The 21,077-nt window shown below is 45.0% G+C and overlaps 1 protein-coding gene across 1 annotated transcript in view; it reads right to left on the reverse strand.

The window, feature by feature from the left end:
- Positions 1-717: 717 nt before the first annotated feature.
- Positions 718-21,077, reverse strand: part of tmem59 (transmembrane protein 59) — a 63,241-nt gene continuing 42,881 nt past the window's right edge. The window contains exons 6-8 of the mRNA XM_038794716.1: positions 19,622-19,745; positions 14,049-14,166; positions 718-1,652 (exon numbers count right to left, since the gene is read on the reverse strand). Coding sequence (XP_038650644.1) covers positions 1,500-1,652; positions 14,049-14,166; positions 19,622-19,745 — 395 coding nt within the window. The 3' untranslated portion in view covers positions 718-1,499. The remainder of the gene's footprint in view (positions 1,653-14,048; positions 14,167-19,621; positions 19,746-21,077) is intronic.

Genomic DNA, 21,077 nt, shown 5'->3' on the forward strand with positions numbered 1-21,077 from the left:
TTTTCCATTGGCCATCTTGTCTATGTTATATTTGGAACTATGCTCTTCAATGCTGGTTATCTCAGATTGGTTTTTAAGATCTAAATCTTTAATGTGGACTGGCATTTATGTGACAGAGCAAGTTGCCGTATGGTCACCTATCAAATATTTTTTTAAAAAATTAAGGCTATTGATTTTCCTCAAATTATTTAAGGCTTTGCTTTGTCCATACAAAAACAAATTTCCCACTCATCCAATTCTATTATGTGGGTGGCATGATGACATAGTGGCTAACACTGATGCCTCACAGCACCAGGGACGTGGGTTTGATTCTGGGTGGAGTTTGCAAATTCTTCCAGTGTCAGTGTAGTTTCCTGCTCGTGCACCAGTTTCCTCCCAAAGTCCAAAGATGTGCAGGTTAGGTGGATTGCCATGTTAAAATTGCCCATTAGTGCCTAGGGATCTGTGGGTTAGGTTAGGTTACGGGGTTACGAAAGTTGCTCATTCGGAGGGTCGGTGCAGACTTGATTGGCCAAATGGTCTCCTGCACTGTAGGGATTCTCTGAAATTCACTCTTTTGTTGGTGATATCACTGTCCAACAACCCGATCACATTACCCAAGTGCATACAATCCAAAACTCATTGAATTTTGTTATTGGAAAATAATTCCAAACAGTTTAAATGTAACTTTCAAAAAACATTTTAAAAAAAAGTAGAATAAACAATGTTCTGCAACAATTGGGAGGTGATCAAACCAGTATTTATTTTATATGATTCCTTGAACAAAAAAAAAAAATCTTGTCCACAAAACCCATGTGAGGAAATATTACATTTGGATCAAAAACTACAAACATAAAAGCTGGACTGATTATAAGTATTTTTTTTTTTTACAGCAAATCATAGCAAAATATTTTAACTTGGAGGAGAAATGAAAATGCATAAAAGAAATCTCAGCTGAGATGTAAATAAAAGCCACAAGATGTTTATTAATTACTAAAATGAAAACTTTAAATTGCGTTCTTGGAGGTTTCTGTGGCTCAATATTTACATAATGCATGTGTGTGCAACTGTTTCATGTATCCAAGAGCATGATATGTCATGATGCAGGTACAGAAAAAAGGATGACAATACATCAGGTCATAAATTGATTAAAACGTTAGGTAAATGTCCATTCTGATAGTAGAAATAACATCATACAAGAAATGGTACAGGCAATGACATTTAATCTGTACAAAGGAACAATGCGATCAGTGTGATCAAAAGGGTCCGCTACTAACAAGTTTAACATGCAGACAAGTGTGTTGTGCAACATAGAGCTGTTTATAGCTCAGATAGCTTAAATAAAACAGCTCATTTCTACAAGTCAGCTTTAAAAAGTTCCAATTACTGTTTGTATCCAGGAATGTAACAAAAACAATATTTATCTTAATTTTGAAATTTCACCTCAAATCAGACATTTGGCAAAAACTACCACTTCAAATTTCAGAACACAAGAAGTGTCCAAATTTAATCACGATTGTCTAAATTGTCGAGTGGTCCAGGTTCACTTTAGTAGGTAAGGGTCCTGCGGTGTTCCTTTCATCCTTGGATTTGATGATAATCAGAGATGATGCTGGATATGGAGTTAGCTTCAATTCATTCATAAACTCCATGTCTCCATATATGCTCAGTTTCTGTAACAGCAAATCACACCTAATCACTGAAAGCTTGTGATATTCTTCATTTGTTAATTCCCATGGGATTTATTTATAAAGCATCAATTAATTTATTTCTGAGTCTCATGAATGGCAGGAGGTTAAGCAGTTGATGTGTGTTCAGTCACCAACCGTTACTTTGCTAGCAATCAATGACAGGGACACATGCAAGTTCCCACACCACCTCGCAACTCAGGGGCAGAGTCAATTGCATCAATCGGCTAGAAATAGACCACTGACTCTCTAACTTGTTCAGCAAGTTTATTCAATAAGTAGTTAAACTATACCAATCAGGGGGACCACCCTTTTCCATAGAATCCCACAGTGCAGAAGGAGGTCATTTGGCCCATCAAGTCTGCACCGAACCTCTGAAACAGCTCCCTGCCAAAGCCCACTTTCCTGCCGTATCCCTGTAACCCGATCTAACCTGCACATCTTTGGACTGTGGGAGGAAAACAGAGCATCTGGAGGAAACCCACGCTGACACGGGAGAATATGCAAACTCCACAGTCATCCAAGGCCAGAATTGAACCCACGTCCCTGGTGCTGAAAGTCAGCAATCCTGCCCTTGATTTCTTGATATGACTCCTCTTTAATTAATCCACAATATTTTCCATTCTCCAATTCCTTAGTTTACATCCTTCCTGACTATTATTTATATTTTGTCAAGACAAATGTGCATTTTCAAGTTAGATGATGGTGTCCAAACATGGAATGTATTTCTCAGCTTGCAGAAGTGATTTCAGAGGGGCGCATGGCTTAACCATGTTTGAGCCACACAATTACCTACCCAAAATCAAATAGTATTTAGATTGCCTGGTTTGACCTCTGATTTTCTGCCATTTAAGATTTGTTTAACTATAATGATATTATGGATCGATGTTTTACCAGAAGTTCTTAAAAAAACAGCTTTGGCGTTGTTCATCTCCTCAAATAAACCACTGACTGAAAACAAAGCAGTGCATTGATTCCTATAATTTGTTAGTAACTTGTAAATTTTTGGGGGGGACCTGAACCCTATACAACTGATAGATAAGCAGACGACTTGTATCCATGCCTCCACATTAGAATAAAGAGTTGTGCACAACATCTGTGGAAAGTGAATTGTGTTGAATTTTGAGCTGTGCAGTCAACTATTTCTGTGCACTCTGGCAAATGAATTATAGTTTTTATAGTTCTTAATGTCAAAAAGGCAAAATCTAAAGATCTGCCTTGAATAATTCTGTAAAGTCTGGAAGCCTGTTTCATAGGGACAGCAGAACGCAAGGGTGCACCACAGTAGTCTAATAAAGACAGTACAATTTTGAGCATTAAACCCGACCTTCTAATGCTCTTGAAGTTTCTGGCAAACACAGCAGATGCCATGACAACAAGCAATACAAAGCAGAAGGTTTCAGACTTGACCACCAATTCGTGCCACAGTTCCTGGAATTCATTTGATGTGGCAGCATTGGTACAACTGATCTCAGTTTGCCACACATCCAGGATTCCCACTTCTAATTATTATCGCCTGAAAATTGGGTGCAAATATGCCAGATAAAGATGGTCTCAATATAGGGGGAGATAGCCAGCTTTCACTGTTCAGGGTCATAGATGAAGAATGACTGCTCAAGAAAGGTACTAGAGGCTGCAAGCATCTATGCCTCACGAGTCTTCATCTTCAAGAAAGGGGGGACAAAATAAATGTGGAGGAGGATAAAAATGTATCTGAAATATCAAATTTTACCCGAATACCGGGAAAAAGAATCCAGGGGAAAAGGGAGTGAGCAAAACCACCAAACGTGGTGAGGAGTTCAGCAGGAGAAAAGATAGGAGAGAGCTCGCCGGGTGGGGCCGCGCCCATCACAGTGGAAATGATGGCCAAAACGATGGCCAGGGAATTTAAGCAGTTGTTTTCAAAATACTTCGAAAGTCATCAGACAGGGAATTCTCTTCGACAGAGATGATGACCTCACTCAAAGTGGAGGACCTGGAGAACAGGCCACACAGAAACAGGGAGAATGTGCAAACTCCACACTGACAGTGAACCGTGGATGGGATCGAACCGGGTCTTCACTGTTGTGAGGCAACGTGCTAGCCACTGCACCACCGTGCCGCCCTAATAGTATACGTATATACCAGGATCTTACAATAGAGCTGGCGAGGAGACAACAGCCTTTGATCGGGTTAAGGCAGCATTGTATCAACACAAAGTGCGGCTTGGTGTGGCCTACCCAGTGAAGCTGAGGTTCACACAGAGGACAGGGATTACAACTTTGAGATGGCGGCAGAAGTGAGTGTGACGGCCTGGGACTGGACTGACTTTGGACTTTTAAAAAAATAAATTCAGAGTACCCAATTAATTTATTTTTCCAATTAAGGGGCAATTTAATGTGGCCAATGCACCTAACTTAGTGGTGACGTGGAACTTGCAAGGGTTGGGGGGGACCAGTGAAGAGAGCACAGGTTTTCTCGCACTTGAAAGGCCCTGAAAGCGGACATGGTGTTGTTACAGGAGACCTATCGGAGGGTGAAGGACCAGATGAGGCCGAGGAAGGGCTGGAAGAGCCAGGTGTTTCATTCAGGCTTGGACAGCAGGGCGCCAGGGGGGCACCAGTGAGCAAACAAGTGAGGTTCCAGATGGAGAAGGTGGTGACAGACCAGGGAGGGCAGGTATGTGATAGTAACAGGTGCTTTGGAAGAGAGGCTGGTGGTGCTGGATAGGGTATATGCCCTGTTGCTGGGTTTGTGAAGAAAATGTTGACTGCCATTCCGGATTTGGAGACCGAAGGTGGACAGATCCTGGCCTCACCTGGCCCGGGGGGGGGGGGGGGGGGGGGGGGGGGGGGGGGGGGGGTTTACATCCACAAGATATCCTTTTTCGCCAGTGCACAAGCTATACTCGAAGATTGACTTTTTTGTGGTGGGTAAGGTGCGGCCAGCTGAGGTGAGGAAGGCAGAGTATTCGGCGATTGTGATATCGGACCATGTTCTGCATTGGGTAGATGTGTTTTGGAGAAGGGTCCGGCCCAGAGGCTGGCATGGAGGCTAGATGTGGGCTGATGGCAGACCTGAATTTCTGCACTAAAATGGGTACGGTGATTGAGCAGTGTGTGGGGTTTTAACCAGAAGGGGGAGGTTTCGCAGTCAGTGGTCTGGGAGGCATTGAAGGCAGTTGTGAGGGGCAAGATCATTTCCATTCAAGGTGAAGGTGGATAGGGAGGCGCAGGAGGAGCAGCAGCGATTAATGGAAGAAACTTTAGAGGCAGATGGGCGATATGCGGAGGACCTAGAACCGAGTCTTTTGTTCGAGGAGGAAAGAGTTGCAGGTGCTTCCATCCACAGGGAGGGCGATTTGGCAGCCAAGGCGAGTGAGGGGGGCTGGTTTGAGTATGGGGAGAAGGCCAGTCGATTGCTGGCAGGCCAGCTTCATCAGCAGGCGGCAGTGAGGGAGATTGTGCAAATTAGAGATGGGATGGGCAGGCTGGTAGTAGCACCGGAGCAGGTGAATAAAGGTGTTTGAAGGCTTTTATACGGACATGTATAAGTCAGAGCCACCAGAGGATACGTAGGATATGAGGGAGTTCCTGGAGCGTCCCGAGGTGCGGAAGGAGGAGAGGGTGGGGCTAGAAGTGGAGGCAGCAAAAAGGAAGATGCAATTGAGTAATGTGCTGGGGTCAGATGGGTTGCTGGTGGAATTATGAAATTTTTAATAAGCTGGCACTGCTGATGGTACAAATGTTTGAGGATTCGATGGCTGGGGAAACATTGCAGGAGACGGTGGGGCAGGCATCCATTTCACGATTACTTGAAAAGGAGAAGGATCCGGTAGAGTGTGGGTCGTACAGGCCCATTGCTCTACTGAACGTGGATGCAAAGATAATGGTCATGGTGCTGGTGCTTAGGTTGGAACAGGATCAAACAGGGTTCGTTAAGGACAGGCAGCTGTCGTCGAATGTGTGGCGATTGCTGAATGTGGTGCTTTCTCTGGCAGAAGAAAGTGGTGGTGGCATTAGATGCGGAGAAGAAGTTTGACAGGGTGGAGTGGAGCTATCGGTTTGCGGTATTGGGAGAAATTTGGGATTGGGCCCAAGTTTGTGGCATGGGTGAAATTGCTGTACAAGGATCCGATGGAGTGTGTAAGAATGATACAAATTCCAGTATTTCAGGGAACAAGGCACTATCTGCCCCATGTTGAATTGAATTAGATTTGTCACATTTACAGAGGTATAGTGAAAAGTATTGTTCCGATAGACGGGTAGTGTTTATGGGACAGGTTATGTGCACTATGGTTTCGTTGAAGTGTTGGTTTTCCGTTGATGTTTACATATTTCTGTAATCTGCAACGGTTTACAATGCCAAAAAATACCTCAATAAAATAGTTTGTTAAAAAAAAAGTATTGTTCCGATTCCAGAAAGATCGTTCGATACAAGAAAAAGCATAGGACATGCATAAATACACAATGTAAATATTTAGGCACAGGCAATGTCCCCCCATTCTGTTCACGCTGGCGATAGAGCCCTTGGCCATTGCACTGATGGGGTCAGCCTTGTAGAAAGGGATAGCGGGGAGAGGGTGGAGCATCGGGCGTCTCTGTATACAGGCAATTTGTTATTGTACATCTCGGACTCTAGTTTTCGTTGAGGGATGTAATGATGTTAGTAAGGAGTTTCGGGGCATAAATTGAATTTAGGGAAAAGCAAGTATTTTGTGGCGTCTTCTCCAGGCGCAGGGACGCGAGTTGGTGGTTGTTGCCATTCCAGGTGGTGACAACTCATTTTAGGTATCTGGGGGTGCAGGTGGTGCAGGTTTGGGCACTGCTTCACAAGCTCAATTTCAGAGCTTGATTGGGGGGGTGGAGGAGGACTTGTTGTGGTGGGATAGCCTCCCCCTCATTATTGGCAGGCGGTGATGATGAATATTCTGCTGTGTCTTTTGCCTCTGTTATCAAAGTAATTTTTTAAGGGGGTGGATAGGCTGGTCTTGTCATTTCTAGGCAGGGATAGTGGCTAGGATGAGGAAAGCAGTGCTCCAAAGGGGGTGGCAGTTCCAAACTTGATACACTATTACTGGGTGGTGAATGCAGAGAAGGTGCGGGGATGGAATAGGAAGATGGAGGCCCTATGGGGGTGGACGGAGACGGGTTCCTGTTAGGGGTGGGAGTTGTGGACACTGGCAAGGGCGCCACTACCATTTGCCCCAGGGAAGTATTCGGACAGTCTGGTGGTGGTAGCCACACTGAAGATTTGGAGGCAATTCCGGCAGCACTTTAAGTCGAAGGTAGGCTTGAGGGTTGTGCTGGTAAGAGGGAACCATGGGTTTGAGCCAGGGAGGATAGATGAGAGGGGTAAAGAAGTTTAAGGATTTATTTTTAGAGGGGCAGTTTGCAAGTTTTGAGGAGTTAGGGGTGAAGTTTGGGCTCCAGCGCGAGGGTTGCTTCAGACAAACACAGGTGCAGAACTACACGGAAGGGTTTTCTGAACTTTCTGGTGGCACCGTCCTCTTCATTGCTGGAGGAGGTGCTGTCAGTGATTGGGCTGGAGAGTGGGATAATTTTCGGTAGGATTATGGAAGAGTTTCAGGTGTCCACGGAAGGGATTATTGGGCTGTGGGAAGAGGAGCTGGGAATGGCGTTGGAGGAGAGAGTATGGTGCAAGGTGCTGCGGATGTTTAATGCCTCAACCTCGTACGCGAGGCTGGGGCTGATTCAATTAAAAGTGGTGCATAGGGCGCATTTAACAAAGGCGAGGATGAGCCAGCTGTTTGAGTGGGTGGAGGATAGCTACGAACGGTGTGGGAGGGGCCCAGCTAATCATGTTCACATGCTTAGTCCTGCCCAAAGTTGGAGACATTTTGGAGGTTGTTTATTAGCGCCATGTCAGAGGTCTTACACGTAGATTTGGAGACCATATTCGGGGTGTCAGACATGTCGGAATTGCAAACTGGTACGGGGGCGGATGTCAGCTTTCACCTCACTTATCGCTCATAGGCGGCTCCTGCTGGGGTGGAGATCAGCTTCTCCCCCCTGGACATGCTGCTTAATGACAAGGTCTGTATTCTCACTTGCCTCTTAAATTTATCTTTGTTCCATGTGTGAATCAGGGGTCATGAGGTCTCGAGTGGGGTGGCCCAGAGTGGCAGGACCCAAATTGAGCATCAGGGAACAGGGTATTGCTGAGTAAGTACCACTTGATAGCACCATCAACAACACCTTTCATCACATCACTGATGATTGAGAGTAGACAAATATTGGACAAATTGAGCCTATCTTGCTTTTTGTGAAAGGGACACCAATGGAGCAATTTTACACATTTTCTGGGTATTTGCTGGAGCTGAGCCTGTTGTGCAACAGCTTGGCGAGGGGTACAGCTATTTAGAGAAAACAAATCTTCAGCAGTATAGCTGGGATGTGGTCAGGGTTCCTGGGCTTTGTTGGATACAGTGCCTTAAGCCTTTTATTCATATGGAGTGGAACATAGGAACAGGACTAGGACATTCAGCCCATCAAGCCTGCGCTGCCATTCAATGATCATCAACACAACTTTCTGGTGCGTTCACCATATCCCTTGATGTACCAGTCTTCAGCAATATATCAATTTCTGTTTTGAACATGCTCAATAATTGAGCTACCACAGCCCTTCGAGGTAGAAAATTCTAAAGATTCACCAACCCCAGTGAAAAGATTACTCCTCACCTCTGTCTTAAATGGCCCTAACTCCTTATTCCGAGACTGTATTCACTAGTTGCAGACTCACCACCCAATGGAAATATTTAAACTATATCTACCCTGCCAAGCCCTGTAAGAATTTTGTAAATTTCAATGAGATCATCTCTCACTTCATCGAAACCCTCGAGAATACGGGCTGTTTCCTCAATTTCTCCTCATATGGAGGATACGGTTGAATCCATTTGGGTGGCAATCAGGAATAGTAAGGCGAAAAAGTCACTGATAGGAGTAGTCTACAGGCCACCAGATAGAAACATTATGGTGGGGCAGGCAGTAAACAAAGAAATAACTGATGCATGTAGAAATGGTAGAGCGGTTATCATTGGGGATTTTAATCTACATGTCGATTGGTTTAACCAGGTCGGTCAAGGCAGCCTTGAGGAAGAGTTTATAGAATGTATCTGCGATAGTTTCCTAGAACAGTATGTAATGGAACCTACGGGGGAACAAGCTGTCCTAGATCTGGTCCTGTGTAATGAGAGGATTGATTAATGATCTCATAGTTAGGGATCCTCTCGGAAGGAGCGATCACAATATGGTGGAATTTAAAATACAGATGGAGGGTGAGAAGGTAAAAATCAAACACTAGTGTTTTGTGCTTAAACAAAGGAGATTACAATGGGATGAGAAAAGAGCTAGCTACGGTAGACTGGGAGCAAAAACGTTATGGTGAAACAGTTGAGGAACAGTGGAGAACCTTCCAAGCGATTTTCAGTGCTCAGCAAAAGTTTATACCAACAAAAAGGAAGGACAGTAGAAAGAGGGAAAATCGACCGTGGATGTCTAAGGAAATAAGGGATAGTATCAAACTGAAGGAAAAAGCATACAAAGTGACAAAGATTAGTGGGAGACTAGAGGACTGGGAAATCTTTAGGGGGCAAAAGAAAGCTACTAAAAAAGCTATAAAGAGTAAGATAGATTACGAGAGTAAACTTGCTCAGAATATAAAAACAGATAGTAAAAGTTTCTACAAATATATAAAACAAAAAAAGTGGCTAAGGTAAATATTGGTCCTTTAGAGGATGAGAAGGGAGATTTAATAATGGGAGATGAGGAAATGGCCGAGGAACTGAACAGGTTTTTGGGTCGGTCTTCACAGTGGAAGACACAAATAACATGCCAGTGAATGATAGAAATGAAGCTATGACAGGTGAGGACCTCGAGATGATTGCTATCACTAAAGAAGTAGTGATGGGCAAGCTAATGGGGCTAAAGGTAGACAGGTCCCCTGGCCCTGATGGAATGCATCCCAGAGTGCTAAAAGAGATGGCTAGGGAAATTGCAAATGCACTAGTGATAATTTACCAAAATTCACTAGACTCTGGGGTGGGCCCGGCGGATTGGAAATTGGCAAATGTGACACCACTGTTTAAAAAAGGAGATAGGCAGAAAGCGGGTAATTATAGGCCAGTGAGCTTAACTTTGGTAGTAGGGAAGATGCTGGAATCTATCATCAAGGAAGAAATAGCGAGGCATCTGGATAGAAATTGTCCCATTGGGCAGATGCAGCATGGGTTCATAAAGGGCTGGTCGTACCTAACTAATTTAGTGGAATTTTTTTGAGGACATTACCAGTGCAGTAGATAATGGGGAGCCAATGGATGTGATATATCTGGATTTCCAGAAAGCCTTTGACAAGGTGCCACACAAAAGGTTGCTGCATAAGATAAAGATGCATGGTGTTAAGGATAAAGTAGTAGCAAGGATAGAGGATTGGTTAATTAATCGAAAGCAAAGAGTGGGGATTAATGGGTGTTTCTCTGATTGGCAATCAGTAGCTAGTGGTGTCCCTCAGGGATCAGTGTTGGGCCCACAATTGTTCACAATTTACATAGATGATTTGGAGTTGGGGACCAAGTGCAATGTGTCCAAGTTTGCAGACGACACTAAGATGAGTGGTAAAGCAAAAGTGCAGAGGATACTGGAAGTCTGCAGAGGGATTTGGATAGGTTAAGTGAATGGGCTATGGTCTGGCAGATGGAATACAATGTTGACAAATGTGAGGTTATCCATTTTGGTAGGGATAACAGCAAAAGGGATTATTATTTAAATGATAAAATATTAAAACATGCTGCTGTGCAGGGAGACCTGGGTGTACTAGTGCATGAGTCACAAAAAGTTGGGTTTACAGGTGATTAAGAAGGCAAATGGAATGTTGTCCTTCATTGAGGGGTGGATGTAGTTTAAGACTAGGGAGGTTATGCTGCAACTGTATAAGGTGTTAGTGAGGCCACTAAGTATTGTGTTCAGTTTTGGTCTCCTTACCCGAGAAAGGACGTACTAGCGCTGGAGGGTGTGCAGAGGAGATTCACTAAATTAATCCCAGAGCTGAAGGGGTTGGATTACAAGGAGAGGTTGAGTAGACTGGGACTGTACTCGTTGGAATTTAGAAGGATGAGGGGGGGGGATCTTATAGAAACATAAAAAATTATGAAGAGAATAGATAGGATAGATGCGGGCAGGTTGTTTCCACTGGCGGGTGAAAGCAGAACTAGGGGGCATAGCCTCAAAATAAGGGGAAATAGATTTAGGACTGAGCTTAGGAGGAACTTCTTCACCCAAAGAGTTGTGAATCTATGAAATTCCTTGCCCAGTGAAGCAGTTACGGCTCCTTCATTAAATGTTTTTAAAATAAAGATGGATAGTTTTTTGAAGAATAAAAGGATTAAGGGTTATGGTGTTCGGGCCGGAAAGTGGAGCCGAGTCCACAAAAGATCAGCCACGATCTCATTGAATGGCGGAGCAGTTTCGAGGGGCCAGATGGCCTACTCCTGCTCCTAGTTCTGAGTTCTTATGATCCTGCTATCCCAGGGATTAGTCTGGCGAGCCAACGTTGCACTCCACTTATGGCAAGTGTATCCTTCCATTGGTAAAGGGACCAATACTCTAGTTAAGGTCTCACCAAGGCTCTGTACATCTGCAGCAAGACATCTACTTCTGTACTCAAATCCTCTTGTGATGAAACCTAACATACCATGGCCTTCCTTATTGTTTGCTGCACCTGTATGTGCTCACTAAAATAGCCATAAAACAATTTCAGTGACTCCTGAACAAGGACACCAACACTTCCCAAACTCTCACCATTTTAAGAAATATTCTGTCTTTGGTTAGTCTACCAAAGTGAATAACTTCACACATATTCCATCTGCCACATTCTTGCCCATTTATATAACCTGTCCGAGTCTGCTTGAAACCTTTCATATTCCCCACAAATAACAGTCATCATCAAATTTGGAAATATTACAATTGGTCCCTACATCCAAATCATTTATGTCGATTGTGAACAGCTCTGGCCCTAATTCTTGCAGTGCCTCACTAATAACAGTCTGCCATCTGGAGAATGACCCGTTTATTCCTCCTCTGTTTTCCGTCTGTTAATGAATTCTCAACTCATACAAGTACATTATTCTCCCCCCCCCCCCAATTCATACTAGTACATTACCCCCTCCCCCCAACTCATACTAGTACATTACCCCCCCCCCAACTCATACTAGTACATTACCCCCCCAATTCATACTAGTACATTACCCCCCCAAACTCATACAAGTACATTACCCCCCAAACTCATACAAGTACATTACCCCCCCCCCCCCAACTCATACTAGTACATTACCCCCCCCAACTCATACTAGTACATTACCCCCCCAACTCATACTAGTACATTACCCCCAATCTCTTGCGCTCTAGTAACCTCCTGTGAGGGACCTTATCAAAAGCCTTCTGAAAAATCAAAATACACCACATCCATTGGTTCTCCTTTAGCTATGCTACAAGTAACATTCTCAAAAAACTCCCAACTAGTATGTCAAACAGAATTTCCATTTCATAACTTCCATGTTGACTCAGAGTGAATGGAATTGGCTGAAGACTGGCACCCGAGATTCTGGGTACCACAGGCAGATGCTGAGATAGATCACCCACACAACACGTTTGGCTGAGGATAGGTGCAAATGCCCCCACCATTATGGAGGGTGATAACTGTGAAGCCTCCACCCCTAATATTTTAATTATGCAGCATTCACAACTTGCCACGGTAATTATGTGGCAGGACTGCAAAGCTTCGATTTGATCTGGTTCTGGGTTGCTTTGCACCATCACATACTTCCATTTTTTTAGCATGCATACAAAGCCCGGTGTCATAGCTATTCCAGGTTAATACCTCGTTTAGGCATGCTAAGCCCTATTTTTGAGATAGGTATTAATTTCATGCCTTAGTGGTAAAGAGTGAAGGATATGCCAGGCAGAGGTTATTGGTCATGGTCAAAGATAATTCTGCAGCTACTGATGGTCCAGAGGGCATCATGGATGCCCAATTTTCCGCTGTTAGATCTGTTCTGAATCTATCCCATTTAGCAGAGTGGGAAGTCACAAAACTCAATGAAGGGTATCCTCTCGAGAAGATGAAACGTCACCTCCACAAGGACTGTACAGTGTTCACAAGTACCCAAACTCATGTAGCAATGCACTGATGACAGATAGGCAAGGGACCAATGCAATGTTGACAGGTAGGCGAGGACAAGGTCAAGTAGGTTTTCCCCTTTTCTTGTCACCACCTGCTGCAGGTCCATCTGGCAGATATGTCCTTCAGGGCTTGGTTAGTACAGTTTGTACGGTGCTACTAAGCCACTTTTGATGATGGGCATTGAAGTTTCCCATCTGTACATGCCCTCGAGACTCTTAGAACATCTTCCATGGTGTTCCAACATGGAAACGTACTGGTTCATCAGGTGAGGGAGGGCAGTAGGTGGTATTCAGCAAGAGGGTTTCCTTGTCCATCCAATACTACAAGACTTCATGGGATCCAGAGTCAATGTTAAGGAATCCCAAGGCCACTCCCTCCTAACTGAACCACTGTGCCACCACCTCTGAAAGATCTATCCCTCTGGTGGGGCAGAGCATATAAGGGATGGTGATGGAAAAGTTTGGGACATTGGTTGTAAGGTACAACTATTTCAGGCTATTGCTGGACTAATCTGTGGGATGGCACTCCCAATTTTTGCAGAAGTCCCCAGATGCTAGTCAGAAGGATGTTGTCGGTTGGCTGGACAGTGTCTGGGTTTTATACCTTTGGTGCCTCAGTCAATGCTAGATGGTTTGTCCAGTTTTCTTATTTGACTTGGCTGTAGAAGTTTGATGCAAGTAAGTGGCTTGTTAGGTCATTTCAGACTGGCAGTCAAGAATCATTCACATTGTTGTGGTATGGAGTCATATGTCAGTCAGACTAGCTAAGGGCAGATTTCCTGCTTAAAAAGGACATTAGTGAGCCAATTGAATTCTTACCACAATCCATTCACTTAGTAGTTTCTTCAGATTTAATTAATTGCCTTTAAATTCTACTAGCTGTCACAGTGAGATTTGAACTCTTCTCTCTCGAGCAATAGTTTACTGGTTCAGTAACATTGCTTCTATGTGGTTTCCTTAATTTGTTTCAAGTTTGTTGACAACTTCTTACATTTGGTAACTTGTAGTAGCATCTCCTGTAAGAACACCGTGGCACCGACGACGTCAGAATTTGCTGACCTAAAATTTAGTTGGTCATTTTCACACACATACACTTCACAGCAAACACTTTTCACAGCAAACACTCAACTTTCTTCACCCTAGTTACAGGTACCTACAGGTATTTTCTCCCAATTTGATAGTACAAGGAAGATAACATCCATCTTACCTCTGATGGAATGTGCTGCTCCACGGCTGTGGCAGCAGTAGCACAACAGATCCACAGCAGCACCAGCACAGAGAGCACCAGGGTGGTGGTTAATATCCAGCGAGGTATCCCTGCATTCCTGAAAAAAAAGTTTCCATTTAGCAACCCTGTATTTCACAGCCCATTATGGCTGATGTAGATTACTGAAAAGAATGTGAACAAAAATCCTTTGCAAATATATTTCTTTTGTTCTCCTTTTTGTCATTTCTTGCCTAAGCAACACATTTCCAGGCCTCTACTGTGCAAGGTTCTACCAAGGAGTCTGTGAGAGAGTGACCACAGCAGGTCACCTGCCTTGTTTTCCGTCCTGTAGAGAAGTACCCATTTTCTGACTCTGCTCAATGTGACAGCAAGGTTTTGAGATTAGCTATGTTGCCAACTTGGGGAGAGTCCTCATAATTTCCGTATGATACATGACATTAACATTGGGGAATTATGGTGCCTTGAATGAGCCGATTGGAAGAGTTCCGGTGGCAGCCATGGAGTGGTCATGTCTACTGGTTACCAGACCCGAAACAAAATAGTTAAGGGCCTAGCCAAGGAACTGGAGACCTGGGGTGCAGCAATAATTGTGAAGGTGGCAGAGAGGGAAGCGTCGTCACAAGGGAAAGGCCCAGATGGAGCAATTGATGGCATTTATCAGAGAAGAGTTCTGTTAGCAAAAAAAAGGATACACGCCCGTTGTGGCGGTTGGATGTGGGGTTGTTGGCGGAGGAGGTGTGTAGGAGGGTCCGGGCAAGTATTATGGGGTACCTCGAGGTGAATGATACGGGGGAGGTTCAGGTGGGGGTGGTCTGGGAAGCCCTGAAAGCAGTGATTCGTGGGGAGCTGATATCCATCCGGGCACACAGGGAGAGGAGCGAGAAGGATAGACTGGTGGGAAGGATGGAGGTAGACAGGAGGTACACAGAGGCACCAGAGGAGGGACTGTTGGGGGAGAGGCGCAGCCTGCAGGCTAAATTTTATTTGCTGACCACTAGAAAGGCAGAGGCACAGTGGAGAAAGGCACAAGGGGCAGTGTACGAACATGGTGAAAAGGCGAGTAGGATGCTAGCTCATCAGCTCCGCAAGCGGGATGCGGCAAAGGAAATTGCTGGAGTGAGAGACAAGAGTGGGAATGTGGTGCGGAAGAGGGTAGAGGTGAATGAGGTCTTCAAGGACTTTTACGGGGAACTGTACCGGTCAGAGCCAACGGAGGAGAGGAGGGGAATGGAGGAGTTCCTCGACGGGCTTTCTTTCCCGAAGGTGCAGGAGGAGCAGGTGGAGGGGTTGGGTGCGCCGATTGAGCTGGAGGAGCTAGTTAAGGGGATCGGGCAGATGCAGTCAGGGAAGGCACCGGGGCCGGATGGGTTTCCGGTGGAATTTTATAAAAAGTTTGCTGGTGCGGACACTTAATGAAGCGTGGGAAGGGGGTACTTTGCCCCCGACGATGTCGCGGGCGCTGATCTCGTTAATTTTAAAGAGGGACAAGGACCCCCAGCAGTGTGGTTCATACAGGCCCATATCTCTCCTCAACTTAGATGCCAAGTTGCTGGCAAAAATCCTGGCCACCAGGATAGAGGACTGTGTGCCAGGGGTTGTACACGAGGGCCAGACAGGGTTTGTGAAGGGAAGGCAGCTGAACACGAATGTGCGGATATTGTTGAATGTCATCATTATGCCGGCGATTGACGGGGAGGCAGAGATAGTGGTGGCGCTGGATGCGGAGAAGGCCTTCGATAGAGTGGAGTGGGGGTACTTATGGGAGGTGTTGGGGAGGTTTGGATTTGGTGAAGGGTTTATTAGATGGGTGAGGCTGCTATATGAGGCCCCGATGGCGTGCGTGGCCACGAATGGGAGGAGGTCGGAGTACTTCCGGCTTTACCGAGGGACCAGGCAGGGTTGCCCCTTGTCCCCCTTGTTGTTTGCACTGGCAATAGAGCCGCTGGCGATGGCGTTGAGGGATTCAGAGAGGTGGAGAGGTTTAGTGCGAGGTGGGGAGGAACATAGGGTGTCGTTGTATGCCGACGACCTGTTACTGTATGTGGCGGACCCGGTGGGAGGGATGCCGGGGGTGATGGAGCTGCTAGCTGAACTATAGTTTCTATATTTTTTTTCGCTACGGTTATATAACTTAACACTGGGTTAACTTAAGTTGTTGTTAATATGTTGGGTTGTTCATTGAGGGGGGCGAAGGTTTATGATTGTTGTTATTACTGTTATCGTTGGTATTTTAGTATGGTTTGATGTTGTGTAAATTCAAAATTTTTCAATAAAAATTATTTTTTTAAAAAAAGGATACACGAAGACCAGCCGAAGGCCATTGAGGAAGCAGTAGCACCCCTGAAAGGATTGATGGAGCGAGTGGAGAAATGCCTCGAGGCACAGGGGTCGCAGATACAGGAGATGGAGAATGTGGTGCCTAATAATAGTGATCGGGTGGTGTGGTGGAGGTAGGGATCCTGGGGACCTCAAGTCGCTGAGCGCAAAGGTAGAGGAGCAGGAGAACTGGTTAAGGAGGCAGAATCTACGTATAGTTGGCCTGCCGGAGGTGTGGAAGATGCAAGCACACAAAATACGTTTTGAGGATGCTGGTGGGGATGGTGATGGTGGAAGTGCTGGACAAGGCCCTTGAGGTGGACAGGGCGTACAGGTCCCCAAATCAAAAGCAGAGGGCGGTGATTGTGAGGCTCCACAAGTTTGTGGAGAAGGAAAAGATCCTGTGGTGGACCAGGGAGAAGCAGAACTGTGAATGGAAGGGGAACCTGCTCCGAATTTACCAAGATATTGGTGCGGAGCTGGCAAAGAGGCGTGCCAAATTTAACAAAGCTAAACCAGTGTTATATCAAAGGCAGATTCGGTTCAGGGTACCCAACGTTGGTGGGAAGTGTCCAGGTGGTCAAGATGAATGTGCTACCAAGGTTTCTGTTTGTATTACAGACCCTCCCGAACTTTATCCCCAAGGCTTTTTTCCAGATATTACAGGCTATGATCTCAAGAGTTTCTATGAGCGGCAAGGTGCCAAGGGTATAAAGACCCCTGCTACAGAAAGCAAAGGCAGGAAGAGGACTGAAATGAAAATCACTTATTGTCACAAATAGACTTCAAATAAAGTTACTGTGAAAAGCCCCTAGTCGCCACATTCCACCGCCTGTTCAGGGAGGCTGGTACGAGAATTGAACCCGCGCTGCTGGCCTTGGTCTACTTTACAAGCCAGCTATTTAGCCCACTGTGCTAAACCAGCCCCTAACCAGACTGGCGCTCCCATACCTGCTGCGTTACTACTGGACAGCAAACATAGAAAAGGTGAGATGGTGGCGGGAGGGGGGTTAGAGTGGGTTAGGATGGAGGAGGGGTCCTGTAGGGCAGTGTTTTTCAAACTTTTTTTCCGGGGACCCATTTTTACCAAACGGCCAACCTTCGCGACCCACGGCGGCCAACCTGCGCAATCCACCATTTTCTCTTACCTTGTTTGTTCTTGACAGAAATGGAGGAAATGGTTATGGGTCCTTTTGGCCCCAATGGTCCCTTTGGCCTCCCAACTTGTAAAAACAAAGACTGAGACCATATATAAAAAAAAATGATCGGGCACGCTTGCGCAGTGCGGCCAAATTTATTTTCTGTTCCTGGCCATTTTGAAGGCTGCTCACAGCTGGCATTATTAAAAGCCGGCTGCTGCGTGCGGATTTGCGCAATCGGGAGCGCCGCTACGGACGACTCGGCGACCCTCCCGACACCCGCCCACGACCCACCAGCAGGTCACGGTCCCGAGTTTGACAATGCCTGCTATAGGGAGTCCAGATTGAGGGCCATGGTGATGGCGTGGTTTCCAATGGCACCAGGAAGTTAAGGTGAGCCTGGTGGTACAGTCTACAATCAGGGTGTGGAACCAGTTGAGACACTTTAGGATGGAGGGGGTCGGTGCTGACACTTATGTGGAAGTCACAGGTTTAAGTTGGGGGAGATGGATGGCATGTGTCGGAAGTGGAACTGGTGAAGGCAAGGGATCTGTATCTGGAAGAGGGTTTGTAGGTCTGAAGAGCTGCGGAAGAGGTTTGAGTTGCCGAAAGAAAGTGAATTCAAGTACATGCAAGTGAGGGATTTCATGTGAAAAAAAATGGAGAGGGTTTCCCAAGGAAGTTGGCGAGATGCTGGGAGGCGGTTTTCGGGATGCTATCGAAGATAGTGGGGGTAGAGGTCAATCACCACCCAATGGTGGCGATTTCTGGGGTGTCAGAATTGCCGGAGCTGATGGAGGGGGAAAGAGGGAAGATGTCATGACCTTCGCCTCTCTAATTGCCGGCGAAGAATATTTCTGGATTGGTGGTTGACGACACCACCGGGGGTGGCGCCTGGCTGGGGGACCTATATGACTTTGCTCGGCTGGAAAAGATCAAGTTCGAATTGAGGGGATCATCGGAGGGCTTTAAGGCGCGCTGGGGACTGTTCATGGCAATGTTGGAGAAATTGTTTGTCAATGTTTGGGGGGGGGGGGGGGGGGGGGGGGGGGGGAGAACAAAAAAGTGTACAAACCGAATTGTGGGGGGTGCTAAGAATGCTATTGATTTGTATTGTTGTATTTTTGAATGTTTGGATAAAATACATTAAAAAAAATTAAATGAGTCCATTGTTTATTGGAAGGAAATAACAAATTGTTATTTAAAGTAAAATGAAGTTGAAGTTATCTTGTGATTTTTACAATACAGTCAATAAATAAGATTTTTAAAAAACAGCGCTACAATTTTATAATTATTTCTGCACTAACAGTTTGAAGTGGTTACTTATCCTGGGACAGTTTTATAGACATTGCTGATCATCTGGCTGCTGAAGTTCAAACTAAGTAAGCCCAGAAGGCGAGTATTGGCAGCATATTACCCATGGAGAGCTTGCATTTGTCTTTAAAACAGTTACTACTAGAGTTTGAACAAACTATCACCTGACTCTACTCCTTTAGCTCAGTTGAGGTTATTCATGAAGGAGTCACCTTCTCAACCTTGCCCCTCGCCTGAGGTGCGCTGATCCTCAGATTAAATCACCACTAGTCAGCTCTCTCCCTCAAAAAGGGGAAAGCAGCCAATGGCCATTTGAGACTACTGACTTTACTTCACTCCCTTCTATAGCAATCATGGGACAACAATCAGTATCCTTCAGTTGGTCAATTACAACTGGATTCCACAGCATCTGAACTAGAGTGGGCAATTCAGTCCCTATATCTTATTACATTATTTAATTTAAAAAAGGCTAGCATTTATGTTGCCCCATTCACAACCAAAGGACATCCCAAAGCACCCTACAAAGACAATGAAATATCTTTGAAGTGTAGTCACTGTTGTAGGAATCACAGCCCACAGGGAGCCCCCAGAAGCAAATTAGATTATGACTTATATGCATCTTAACTCATCTACTTGCCTTGGTTCCGTAACCCTTCAGACAGGTAAAGGGGATTTGATTTCTGCGCACATTAAATAGCCCACCACAAACAATAATTCTGAGACTGCTAACACATCACAATCTCCCATTTTGATTTTTGAGCCACAATTCACCAAAATACCTACTTTGACAAACATTCCAAGACACTCTGGTATTCCTGCTCGTGACCCTCCTTCAAATATAAGCCAGTTCCATGTTCCTTTCTGAAAGTTTTTCCAGTATCATCATAGATGGCTTTGGCTATATGATCTATTGATGAAGAATAGTGTTTTCAGGCACAGTACTGAATTCCCGACACTAGTAACATTTTTGCTGGCAGCCTAGATTCTTTGTCAATACTCATAGCTCAAGGTACCAACACTGATGACAGCTGAAAAGATGATTAGGTTTTTAAAGCTTGATGATGGTTAGAAACGGACAACAGAGAAGATAAGGAACTCCGGTTTTGATCAATGAAGAATTAATTGAACTCATAATTTGGGTGATGAGGCCCAATTTCAAAACACTGTGTGTGCAGAGACGCGTGTAGAATGTGTGTTAGAAGAAAGTGAGGGAAGCTCAGAACAACAATGACCACAATAATGGCTCAGTAGAAAGAAACAAGATAACTACAAGACATGTCAGCTACAGATGAAAAAAAAAATACTTACACGAATTCAAGCAGTGCAGAAATGCAAAGGGCTATACAGATAAATTCTTTAGCTATATCCCAAGTCCAAGTCAGTTTGGTGCATTACAGTTAAACCAACATGCATTTATATAGGATAAAAGCAAATCACTGCGGATGCTGGAATCTGAAATCAAAGAAAATGCTGGAAAGTCACAGCAGGTCTGACAGCATCGGCAGGGAGAGAAAAGAGCTACGTTTCGAGACCAGATGACCCTTTGTCCACCTTGTCCCTGGCTGCCAGCTGCCCTCTTGGGACTTTTCCAGGATCCTTTAGATCAGTGCTTCTCAAAGTGTGGTACGCGTACCGGTGCCGGTGCACGAGCCATCGTCTGCCGGTACTTGGAGTGTTTCCAGAAAAGAAAGAGACAGTAATCCTGGATTGGCTTCTTTCACTCACAGGTCCCTGGCACATTGAAAAAAAAACTGCCGGTACGCCACATCAGATAGTTTGAGATGCACTGCTTTAGATGATCCTGGGTGGTATGTGTCTGTGCTGCCAGACCTGCTGAGATTTTCCAGCATTTTCTCTTTGGATGCATCTATGTAGTACAGTTCTTATCAGAGAAAAAACTCCAAGTTACTTTATTGTGGTATAACCAGGATAAAAGTGAACAATTAATTGAGGGGATACTAGGAGGTGGCCAAAATCTTGTCAAAGTAACAGATTTTTTTTTGGGGGGGGGGGGGGTTATCTTAAAAGAGAGGTGGAAAGATTTAAAATGGAAATTCCATAGCATGGGTTTTAGATAACTAAGAGCCACCAATGGTGGGGGATAGAGCACAGAATTAAATGAACAGAAAGTCTAGGAAAAGAGTTAGAGGGCTGGAAGGAGTCGTAGAAGTATGGAGTTATGAAAAATTTAAACACAAGAATCAGAATTTAAAATTTGGAGCTGCTGGTGGACTGCAGG

The sequence above is a fragment of the Scyliorhinus canicula genome, chromosome 4 (genome assembly GCF_902713615.1).
Source record: "Scyliorhinus canicula chromosome 4, sScyCan1.1, whole genome shotgun sequence".
In the NCBI taxonomy this organism is placed as follows: domain Eukaryota; kingdom Metazoa; phylum Chordata; class Chondrichthyes; order Carcharhiniformes; family Scyliorhinidae; genus Scyliorhinus; species Scyliorhinus canicula.